The 12984-nt window shown below is 34.9% G+C and overlaps 1 protein-coding gene across 3 annotated transcripts in view; it reads left to right on the forward strand.

Moving 5' to 3' along the window:
* The window catches only part of LOC149784325 (gamma-tubulin complex component 5-like), a 238976-nt gene that overhangs the window by 95287 nt on the left and 130705 nt on the right, over positions 1-12984 (forward strand). For all 3 annotated transcript variants that reach the window (XM_089932364.1, XM_089932365.1, XM_089932366.1), the window contains 2 exons: positions 3650-3924; positions 4638-4899. In XM_089932364.1, coding sequence (XP_089788490.1) covers positions 3650-3924; positions 4638-4899 — 537 coding nt within the window. The remainder of the gene's footprint in view (positions 1-3649; positions 3925-4637; positions 4900-12984) is intronic.

Consider the following 12984-nt stretch of genomic DNA (forward strand, 5'->3'; position numbering starts at 1 on the left):
AGCCTTTGCAAAAAGTAGGATAAGATGGGCATTTGGAATAAAGAGTGGTCTCCATACAAAAATAATGGATCCGTTTAGCAAAAAAAATATTTAAAAAAATAAAATGAAGTCCAACTTTTACCCTTCTGCTCATGCGCGACTAAAATAGCCAATGAAAATCGATGTTTCTAACACCACTAGGCAGTATGTTACTGAAAGATGACTGGGGATTTGGTGTTTTTGAATATTCAGAAATAGCTTTAAAAATGTGTTTCCTACCTCGATTTTTAGGCAAAAATGACAAAAAGATCCAGGGGTTAATGTGTTAAGATCTGAGCAGAACCAGTTGTATTTCGTTTGATCTGGAAGTCAAGTTATTCTTCTCTAGAAATACAAAGTACTCAAAGATAACATTCTTGGAAATTTAGACTTTGACTTATAGTGAAAATTAAAACAAGGATTTATTCTTGGATTGTATTATTGTGATTTTGCAAAAATCTGTTGGCATATCACTATGACACTAGCCACCACAGGCACATAAACACTTCCAATGTTTGTTGTTTTTTGGAATATCACAAAAGTTTTTTTTAAGAGCTTCAAATATTAGAAATTCTATGATTAGTTGGGATTTAATTCACAATAAGTTCTTTTTACATTATCACTTTTTATTCTAGGGAAATAAATTATTTGTTACATTTAAAAAAGCTTGTTGCTTTTCACTCATTTCTATTAGTTTAAGACCATAGAGGCATAATACATATCACTGGTTGCTGAACTTTAGAATTTACTTTCAGTTGACCTCAGAAAGGTATTGTACAATCTCAGCATTGATTCATATAAATGTATATGCATATGTACAGTAAACTGCATCTCAACCACATAGTTTTTAATCCATACTATTATATTTGAAATCATGTAACTTGGTGAATAGATCTCTCTTGATGAGTACCGCTCTGATGGCCTAGTGGTTAGAGTGTCCACCTTAATTGCAGGAGGTCATGGGTTCGATCCCTGTCCAAGTCATACCAGAGACTTATAAAAATGGTACTAACAGCTGCCTCGCTTGGCACTCAGCATTAAGAGGTTAGTGTTAGGACTGGTCAGCCTGGTGTCAGGATAATGACTGGGTGGGACATCATGCTACATGTCTGCAGCATGGTGCCCCAGTGCTAGACATCGCTATAAACTACCACACTGCAGACATTGTAGCAATATGACTGAAAAATTGTTAAAGCTACATTAAAAATCCAAATCACACACACACACACTCTTTTCTGACTTGCATTCAGTTTTGTGTTTTAAGTTTATTTTTTGAGCATAGGTTAAGTATTTGTGTTCGGTCATGACCACATAATTTTGTCCGTGTTACATTAATTCTTGCCAACATTTTTATGGGTGATCTTGATCAGAAAAGGCTACAATCTGCACCAAATATACTTTACATTTATCTAAGGTTTAAAGATGATATTTGTATTATGAGTATTGGTTCAGAGCTTGAATTAAATAAATTGGACAGTTATCATAAAACTGTTAAGTTTACAACGGAATACTCTAAGAAGAAAAAAAATCACATTTCTTGATACTATAATTATTCATGAAAATAACACAATAAAATTTGATTTATTCGGTAAACCTGCAGGTAAACAGTGTTATCTACATTTTGGTTCCATATCACTGTAACAAATCTGATTCACTTTGTCAATTATTAAGAATTAGAAAATTTTGTACTAAACATTTGGACTTTGAGAAACATGCCTCCAGTATCATTCACTTTTACTAAAGAAGAGGCTATCCCGCTTTGATCCTAACAGAGGTTTTTCACAAAGCAATGGATCATTCAGAACTACTGAAACCAATTCAAAACATTAAAAAAAAATAGTGTAATATCGGCTACCTTCACGTATGATAAAGATAATTATTTTCTCACACATGCAATTAAAATTCTCTAATTGTCAAATTGACTGTACCAGAGCGCTTCCAAGATCAACTGATATTTGCACAGAGAATTGGATATAAACTTAGAACCCAACTAAGAAGAGCTAAGTTTTCTAGCAGTCATCCAGGCCTAATGGGTAAAACATTCGCAAATAAAGTATTAGATTGCAAAACCATTAATTGCAGTTTCTGTATGAAAATGGATATATCTAAAATATTGAGAAACACATTTATGAACCTCAAATAAAAATAAAAAATAGTGGCATATTGTACTACACGACATCTATTCACTTTGTGTGCAGAATGTGGCAAACAACATGCAGGTAAGACTAAAAGGGAATTCCAAGTGAGGAGAAAAGAACACTTGAGGGATATCCATAATGATAAAGAATCCTGAGTGTCTTCAATCTACTGCCACTGCATCCAATCAAAATTAAGTTGTTCAAATTTAAACACTGTTCCTACGTGATCAAGACAATGGGAGCACACAATTTGAATCGACTGATAAATAAGCACTTTTCCAGTGCCAGTCCATGTTTGCTCTTATATCACATGTTTAGGCTTAAATAAACAGTAACACAAGAAAGAGTGAAAACAACAAGCTTTGAAAAATACAATAATAATTTATTTTCCTTGAAAAATTCTGTAAAAATGAGGAAAAAAATATGAACTTATGGTTTAAGGAATCAAATCTAAAATAATCCAAGAATAATCCACAAATAAAATTTTTTTAAGTCCTAATAACAAAGGGTTCTAATGATTTCAAGTTCGAGTCACGACGAAGAATCCAAGATGGAAGACGATGACGTATGCTGAAATCTGTAGAAACAAGAATTATCATTCCGGTTTTGGATAGCTGAATAAATTTTTATAAAAGCTGTCCTTACTCAACAATTTCACATGAGCACACACATTTTCCAGAAAAATAACAGAATTAATCCTTTTGAATCCAAGTAATTTGAAAAAAATCCAAACAGTAAACATGCAACTTCCAGTGTAAGAGAAAACCCAGATTCTACTGAGAATAATTCTCCAAAACGGAGGTTATGTCGTCTTCTAAAACGTAAGCAGGGGGTCAGGTGATTATGTTCTAGAAACTCATAGAAATTGGGTACTTGTTAAAGATCATGTCCACCCAGTGTGGCCCTGACAAAAACCAATCATTTTACTCTAAGAAATATAAAATTTTAAAAAATTGTTTACATCTTAAACATGAAGTTCCATCATGAACCAATCATTTTAAAATAAAAATAAAACTTGTTTACATGGTTGCTACAAATATTGAATAATGGTCAGGATCTAGATCAACACCTGGTGATTATAAAACGAACAGTCACAGTTAAACTATTTTCTGAAAAAGTATCTCTGTTGAATAAATTTTCATTACAATATCACTGGCAAACAATTAAATTGAAATAAATATATATTAGATCAGATACAATTAAATCAAATATACATTACATTGCACAAATACCTATTTTTGCACATACATTAGTAGTGAGAATTATATATACCCAATATGTCAGTTGCTTGTATATGCATCAGTAGTGAGAATTTGTATATACCCAGTATGCCAATTCCTCTGTAATATTTTGTGAAGACAGTTCTTAGTGATTTTTCCATTTTGGAGATTCTTTGTCAGAATTTTGTCCTAAGTACCAGTATTTACATTTTGTAGAAATTTCTATGATTTATGAATGAAATGAAAATCCAGGATCCATCATTGTAATTCCAGAAACAGAGAAGTCAAATCTTTAGATGAGACATTTTGGGAACGAGCATTCACACTCCATGCCTCAGCTAGTAACAACAATGCAAATGAGGATTCCAACTCGGCACAAAAGACAAACAATAAATCTTGTGTTCAGAGGTCAAGACATGGCGCAACTGTCTGGGCTCCCTTATTTCTGCAACCCATTCTTTTACAAGTCATATTGACGGGCAAATCCATGGAAATGTTAGAGAGCCTTGGAAAACTTGCTGATGTGGTGGACAGGCAAGAAGGCTTATGTAAGTTTTATAAATTGGTTTTCTAATCAAGTTTACAAAATTAAATACACAGAGAGAAAAATATTTTGCCACTGGCCCCATAGGCTTAATTCTAAATTAAACTAAACCAGACTCTCAGAAATCCTCCCACAAAAAAGTGGCTGTCAAAATCCTACAAGGTCTCTCAAATAGACCGTCTAAATCTTCTGCCCTTACACTGTATGTATGTATACAGATAAAAGAGAAAAAAAGAGATTTGTAAGTAAACAGTATATACAGTCACTTATTATGATAATCTGTAAAATCAGGTGGCGAGAGAGTCAGTATTTAGCAATTCTTTTTGTGTCCATAATTTATGAATTTTGTTTCTTATTGCTTGAATCAAGAATTCTGTGAAAATCAAAAGCAGATTCTATCATCCAACATTTTCTTTCAGAAATAAACTTTCCTTGGAAAGGTAGTGAAACTTAATTACTGAAGGAACAATAAGTTTGGATTTATTATAAAATTACACACATTATTTTTATGATTCTGTTGAGGCCTGTCATCTTCATATCTTCATTTTTTGAAAGATTTGCAGTGAATGAATTTTAGATATCCCCATGATGTTGGGTATAAACATGTTTTAATGTTACTAATTAACCTACCCTCCTTCAGAATAAACTCACTACATCTTCTGATGTTCAGCTTATCATACTTAAGAGTTTTTACTTTGTGGTGCTTTTGTATTTCAGCTTCCAAACAAGAATCTCTGTATGAAAAATTTATAAACTCTTTGCAAGTTTTACTTTGTACCAAGAGAGCTGAGGAGACTATAGATTCCACTCAAGCAGAGGCCACTCCAAGTAAATTTGCAATGTTCTCAGTCCAGGTAGAGCAACAGATGAAACTAAAAGGAGTGTATGACCCACTGCTGAGGATAAATTTTGAAACCATATTTTTAGCATGGATTAAAAAGTCAGAAGGCAAGCAGTCAGAAGAAGATGATGTTTCACGGTAAAAGTTTTGTTTCTGATTATGATTGCAAATGTTATGATTACAGAGTCCTTTAAATAGATAAATTTTTATCCCAGAAAGAATTTTTGTGCCAGAAACAAAAGTTTGAGTGACTAACATCAGCAATATTACTGTATTAAAAACAAACATCAAAACTATCATTTTGTCAAATTAAGTCTTTGTTGTCCATTTTGCTGGTGATCTCAATCAAGCTATACTAAGGTAGATTTAGTGTTTGAAGAGAAGCATCTATATGATTGGAGATCAGCTGTAGTTATTGCAGAAAATATAGAGGGGTTCTGATTAAACTGTCTCCAAGAGGGGTATAACAAACTGATCCATTGATCAGCTATAACAGAATTGTATAGAGTGTTACAAGCAGAAAGTTTTATGACTGTCAAAATAGAATATAATAGATTTCTTCACAATAAGATCATCTGCTATACTGTCAATGCTATAGAACAACATACATGCCAACCATTATGTTTTTGGTGTAATCGTAATGCTTTTTTTTCTGCTAATTATGCTTTATGCATAAATGTATTCAGATAATGCATTTTTCATATACCCTTCCCAAAAAATTAATTTGTTTTCTTATTTTTTTAAACATCCAGTTAATCCCACAGACTGTATTCTAGAAAAAGATGGCTTCTATGTAATTACAACATATGAGTATGCTTGTCCATAGACTTACATGCACTTTCCTAACAGTGTTATGTTCTATTTATAGCAGCTGCCCTATTTCCAAGAAACAGGCTGGTTCTACTTTCAAGCTTTTGACCTTGGTTTCTATTTATAGCAATTGTATGGCTTAGTTAGGAGAGAATAGACTGGCTTTCTAACTTGTAATGTTTGCTTGCAGATTCTTTGTTCAACTTCATATCTGGTAGTCTGTAGGTATTTGGCGCTAAAGGTCAGGTCGGATTTATTCTAGTTGATGCGTGTGTTAGAGCAGAAATATTTTTCAAATAATTTCACAGATGGATTAAAAAAGACAAAAAATTGATTCAGAGATGAATACTTGAATTAGATATTACAGCATAAAACTTTTAGGGCAGCTTCACGCCCCTTGCAGGCTGTGTGGAAAGGATTTTAATGATGGTCATGGTGGTAAAACAAAGAAACCTTGAATTAGCTCATTTTACTAACTCCAGTACTGAGAAAACTTATTTTTTTATGGCAGAACTAAATTGTGGACACAAATTTTATAAATGCATTGGCGTTATTTATTGAGTTCTTAATAGAATTTGGACTACCCTTAGTGGTAGAAAACTACATAGGTCCTTTGTTCAAACAGATATTTCCAGTTTCCAAGATTATAGAAAATATGCATGTGCAAAGACAAAATCATCTAAAATTGTTAGGTGTTTAGCAGAAGATACTTCAGTTAAATTGCAGAAGCCATGAAATTTGGGTTGTTTAGTAATAATAATAATAATAATGAGGACTTTGTATAGTACCTAATCTGATAAAAAACATATATAATGATATGATTACAAACATAAAGACCATGAAATTAGAAAACATAAAAAAACATGCTGAGAATATTTAAGGTAGGAAACATTATTCGGTCTTTAAGTTTGTTCTTGCAGTCAAAATAAGTGAGTTTTAAGAGCACTTTTGAATGGGATCACTGTGTCTTTGTGTCTTAAGTTCAATGAGCAATACATTCCATGTTGCTCAGCCCTGGTATACAAAAAAACGTCCATGTGACTTTGTTTTCATAGTGGGAATAATGAGTATACGATTGTCAGAAGAGGAGCCTAAGTATCTTGTTGGTGTGTACAAATGGGTGAGGGCGGATAGGTATGTTGGTCAGTGAAACGTAGCACAGAGAACAAATTTTGTGTTTAATTCTGGATCGAATGGATAGCCAGTGCAGGGTACAGAGCAGCTGGAAGGTGTGCTCTGATCGTGGTACTCTACGTATGATCCGAGTAGCTGTGTTTTGAACTTTTTGAAGTTTGTGGAGTAGATATTGTTGTTGTTGTTGTGGGGTTTACATAGCTGCCAACCCTCATGAATTTGGTGTGAATTTCACGACTTTTTCAGCGATTTACGGATTCATGCTGCAAGCCAAAAATTCACGAATTCTCCAATCCGCAATTATTTTAAATCTTTAATAAAATAATTGATTTCCTGTTAAGCACTAGTCGTGATATTTGCAGTTGCCGAAACGGTCCGGTACTGCTGGTCGCGATATTAGTAGATCTACAGCCGATTAGTGCAGTTGGCCCGGTAGCAAGCATTTTAGCCAATTTTAATCTATATGTATAAGAGTAGTTTTACAAATGCTTTTGAGAGAAACTGGGGCCTAACCGGAATTTTGCTCCGCGCATGTGTCACCAACACTGATTTAAGTTACGGTTCAGCATCGCATGTACGATTTTGAAAATGTCTTCACCATCAAGAAAAAAGAAATGTATTACTCAAAAAGTGAAGTTTAATTTGGAATGTATCAAAAATTGGCCGTGCATTCTGCCATTAAACATTGATATTCATCATGCTTTTAGCACTCAGTGTGCCATCACAGAGATGATGTGAGCAAGTATGTCAGTTGCGAAAAACACGTAGAAGTTGGGAAAATTAAGAATTTGCAGATTTCAGCTCCGGAATATTTTAAACAATTGGTCGAAGAAATGCAGGCTACCAACGCTGAAGCATTATTTGTGAGTTTTCTTGTCTAACACAATCTACCTTTATCAGCTGGAGACCATGCTAAACATTTGTTCTGACAAATGTTGCCGGACTCGAAAATCGATTCCAAATTTTCATGTGGAAGGACCAAAAGTGCTGCAGCTCCTGTGCATTCCTCACAGCAACAGTGCAAGCGAAAGTGTATTTTCTCTAGTGAGGAAAAATAAGACTTTAGGGCCTCCTTAGCTGCAGAAAATTTGTCAGTAATTTTAGTCACCAAGATCTACCAGCCAGCAAGAAGTATGAACTGTTTAGAAAACAAATTTACGATCAAGCAGTTGAGGAAGTTCAAGTCTACCACAGTATCATGTCTTGATAAATAAATATTTTTGCATATATGTAGTGTTTTAGTTTTATATTGCAAACTTGATATAGTGTAGTATTGACGGTCAGAGTGGATGGAGTGGTCAGAGTGGATGGAGTTATTGTCATGGTATTTTTCACGAATTCTTGTCCAAATTCACAACTTTTTATCATTATCTTCACTAATTGTGAGCCTGGAAGGTTGGCAGCTATGGGTTTAACGCCATTTTTCAGCACATGATAGGCTATGCATGGCGGCCAGTATTAATGGTGGAGGAAGAACCTGAGAAAACCCCGGGAAGAACCACCAACCCATGAGAAGCAACTGGCAAGCTTTCTCACATTCCCACATTGGCCGAATCCTAGACTCGAACCCACACAGACAGAGGTGAGATGGCAGTGATCCTTAATGGAGAGCGCTTTAGACCACTCGGCCACTCGGGGCCTCCCAAAAGCTGTGTTTTTGAAGTTTGTGGAGTAGATATTGAGATGAACCTGACAGAATTGAGTTACAATAGTCCAGTCTTGAAAGTACTAATGAACACACGAGTGTTTTAGTGGCATCAACTGATAGATATTTGCAAATGGAGCTGATGAGTCTCAGCTCAAGATATGCAGCCTTGCATATGTTCACGACATGTTGGTACAATGTGAGAGTACTGTCCAGAGTGACACCTAGGTTTCGTACTGACTCTGTGAATTTAATGTTGGTGTTGCCGATATTTATTGTTTGAGGTAAAGGATGTTAATGAGAAAGTCTTTATGTTGTGATCAGAATGGCCTCAGTTTTATCATCATTCATCTGCTGCTTGTTACATGTCATCCATGATTTCACATCAGAAATGCACCTGTCTGCACCTTGGATGGTAGCATCAACTTCAGTTGGGTGGCTAGATTTGTATATTTGGGTATCATCAGCATACAATTGGTGAGGCTCTGGATGATGATCTATGACACTTGAGAGTGGCTGAGTGTATATAATGAAGAGAACAGGTCCAAGAACAGACCCCTATGGATGGTCTGTTGCCAGCTAGCTAAGGCTCATTCTGGTTCAGTGCCATTACAACTTGTGTTGGAGAGGTTTAGCACGGTACCCGTCAGGTACTGCCAACCAAGGTACAGCAATAATCCAGTTCCTGATGCCCATTTCCATTCTTAGACCATTGATGGTTCACACAAGGAACATTGGACTACTTTGGCTCTGGATGATACATTGAGTGATTACAGTATCCCAACAACACGTGATTGCCAGAACCATAACAGCATCATTTGACCTTAAGCTCATGGAAATACTAATATCTATGTTAATGAATATTAAAAATCCACATATTTTGCAGCCAATGTGATCAAATCTGCTCTGCAGTAATATGTGCTCTTCAGTGAATATATGAATGAAATCCAAATATAGGCCACCAGAGAGACCAATCTTTTACAGCCCAATGCTCTAGATCTCATTTCAGATTAGGGATCGGAGAAACAGGAGGCATTCTTCTATGGCATGCCCAAAGAGGAAACAATCCTGCTGGGCCTAATTTCCAAGGGCCAATGACAACAGGAAGCAGAAAAAAAAGGGATCACTATCTCCATGCCAGCCTCTCTCCCACAAAGTTATGCTGTTCTCTCCCTGCCCTTTCACATGCCTCAGTTGAGTGACTTAGACTTAGAAAATTTGGGATGGAATGGGAGAGACTTTGCAGTGATAATCCGTGGATCCTGCAAGTTATCTTGGATGGCCTCTAGATGATGTTCAGTACCTTACCATCATTGTCCAGGTCTCTCTTTGTTTCAGATATGCCAAAGACCCATTCAGAGCCAGTTCAGTAGGTAATAGACCATCTTTTCACAAAATGGTGGTTGAATTTGTTCAAAATATATACATGCCAAGCATTATACTTTTGGTGTAACCTTTACAGATTTCACTAAATTATGACTTACTCTTGCCCAAATATGGATTACACTTTTTTGGTATATTCTTCTGAGAAACCAAACAATCAAAGTTGCTTCGTCATTTTTATTAACATTTCCTTAATCCCATGGATGATATGCCAGAAAATAAGAGTTCTTTGTAACTAAGGGATAAGAGTAAATTTATCCATAGACTTTCCTAACACTGTCATATTCTATTATAGCTGCTGTCATATTTCCAAGAAAACACACTGCTTTTAGTCTTAGCTTTAGAATTAGTTTATAACTAGTGCACTAAACTCATGTTGAATGGATTTTGTATGAGAGTACAATAGACCTACATGTACATGTATTTTCCTAACACTATATTCTATTTATAGCTGCTTTATGGCCTATTTCCCCCCAAAACCCATATATGTTTTCTACTTATGAATCTTTGCCCTCAAGATTCATTGTTCTGATTCATAGTTGATAAAGAACCGTTCTATAGGTATTTGGCACTAAAAGTCAAGTGGATTCTGTTCATTGTGTGAGAGAGGATGAATCAGAAAAAGAATAAGCCCAGATTCAATGATAAATGCATGAATGACATAATACAGTGATCCAGTCTAGGGCAGCATCATGTCCGTTGCAGGAAGTCTGGAATGGATTTTATGACTGGTCGTGGTGGTAAATTTGATGTGGAAAAACAGAGAATGACATTCAGAAGACACTTAAATTCAAATAGCAGATGCCTTGAAAATTGGACAATATAATTTTGCTACAGATGGGAGTAGTGATTATGACAAGAGTAGTGATTATTACAACAAAAAATTATATCCCTTCTGTGTTAGATGCTTTGATAATGAAAATGGCAAAGTCACAGGTGTTCTTTTTTCATTATCAGAATTAACAGTTGATTCCATTGGAGAAAACATTTTTGATTTGCTTGATAATACTTTGAAAAGGACATGATGTAAGTTTTCAGGGTTTTCTGCTGATAATGAATCAATAATGACTTCAATTCATAAAGGAGTTGCATCCTACATTTTGAAAACAGCTCCATCAGTTTATATAATAGTCTGTTCTTGCCGTTTGATGCACGGTGCTGAGAGAAAGGATGCTGATAAATTAGAAGTAGATATTGGTCATCTCCTACTTGACATCTGCTAATATTTGGAGAAAAGTAGTTACAGGAAACATCTCTCAAGTTGTTGCAAGATGAGTTTGACCTTGGACTATAAAGTTCTAAAGCATGTGTGTACAAGATGGTAATCCATTGGCAGATGTATCAGCCATTTACTTGAGCTCTTGACAGCATTACAAGCTTTTTTGAAAACTGGAAGTAAGTCTGCAGAGAGAAATGGAAAAAAACAGTGAAGAAGATTATCATTAAAGCAGAAGTCCAAATAGAAAGCGAGATGAAAATAAAGGTAGGAGTAATAAAAAGGATCGACAATCAGAAAGGAAGAAATTGAAACCTATGGAAATTTTTTATTTGAGAAGCCTGTATCCATCGAGCATGAGGACCTCCAAACTCAGCCTAAAATTGTGAAAGATAAATGATGTGACAGAAAATTCCAGCCCATTGTTAGTAAACTAAAGCAGACAGCTGGTTCTTCAAAGGATAAGTTTTGTATAAATGGGCATGAAAGTGTCACAAAAAGAATCAGAATCTGTTCACATTTTGGAAGTATCAGAGTGTGAGATAGTTCTCAAAAATCTTCATGATTCAGTCGCCAAGCTATATTTATTGGTTTTGAAGAGCACCATTCCATTTTTTGATACAGCAAATATTGTCTTAATCAAGAAGATCCACGCATTCAAATTATGCACAAGATTCTGTCATACCAGTTGTCAGATTCACTAATAAGGTTAATTAAACCAGAAATCATTATATCAGCCAAGCTTTTAACTGATATAGACTTTCATGATATAGCAAGTCAGGAGGAAGTTCTGCTTATTGATGCAGACACCAGAGAATTTCTAGAACATATTTCTATTCTTGCTGTGAAATACTCTATGATACAGCCTGTGATAACATGCTCCAGAAATTTCCATATGGAAATGAAGTGCTTTTAAAGGCTTCATTTGCTGATGTGAATGAGAGACAGTGAAAAAGCTTTAAATGTGCAAGTTTCTTTGATTGCTACTCTTGTCTACCTTGGATCACATGGAAGAATTTCTAAAGTTTCAAGTTGGCATTCTACCTGATAACATACTTCATGCAGACAGAATTGATGTGTAATGGCACCTTACATGTTGGACTATCATAATTTTGCCAACATTACACAACAAAACAGCTACATATGCTAAATGCAGACAAGTGTTCACACTGAGCCATAATCCTCTCTCCACTAAAAACTACTAAAATCATTTTGAGTACTTTTATTTATATTTTTTATTTTTCTGTCTCATTCTGCTCTAAACTCAAGAATCTAATTACAAATTAGATTCTTGAGTTGAGAGCAGAATGAGACAGAAAATATATGTTTACTTTGTACATTCGTACTGTTAGGTTGTCGAATAGTGTGTGTTCCATAGAATTTGTTCAGGTATGATCCCTTTATTTTTCATGCATGGTCAGAACTGCAAGTGATAATTATTTATTTTACATATAATTTTTCATGAAAATGTAATTTTCATCCAGTTGTAGATTTGAGCTGTCTCAACCTTTTTATCTGGGCACTGGGGTTCTGAATGGAGATGCAGATATTACTTCAAAACACCATTATGGGGAGACTTTGCAACCAGTTTAAACATTCAAGATACAGCATACCAGTTCATTGCACTCCCTTTTGGTCCTTACATTAGTCTGGGGTTTTTCATGAGTTTATAAACAGTGCAGTGTCTCGGTTCAGAGTCATCTCCAGTGCCTCATGTAATTTTTAGACCAGTTGGGTATTTCACTTATAAAATTAAAATTGAGTGAAATGAGATTTTGCAAAAAGAATAGGGTATTTTCAGTTTAACGATATTTAATTAATCACTAAAACAGCCAATTCAGCTTACTCTTTTCTATGTCATGTTTATTACCTTTGTTTTTGACAGGTCTAAATTTGAATTGCTTCCCACCACAGAAATGATTGCTTCTGCAAATCATGTTTTTGACAAAACCTTGTTTCCATCATGTTTTTGGGATATTTTAATAGAAACTGTTTCAACAGATTTATCAGTTATATTAGAGAGAATACTTCTTAC

Source organism: Sinohyriopsis cumingii, chromosome 14, assembly GCF_028554795.1.
Source record: "Sinohyriopsis cumingii isolate HCF-2022 chromosome 14, ASM2855479v2, whole genome shotgun sequence".
NCBI lineage: Eukaryota > Metazoa > Mollusca > Bivalvia > Unionida > Unionidae > Sinohyriopsis > Sinohyriopsis cumingii.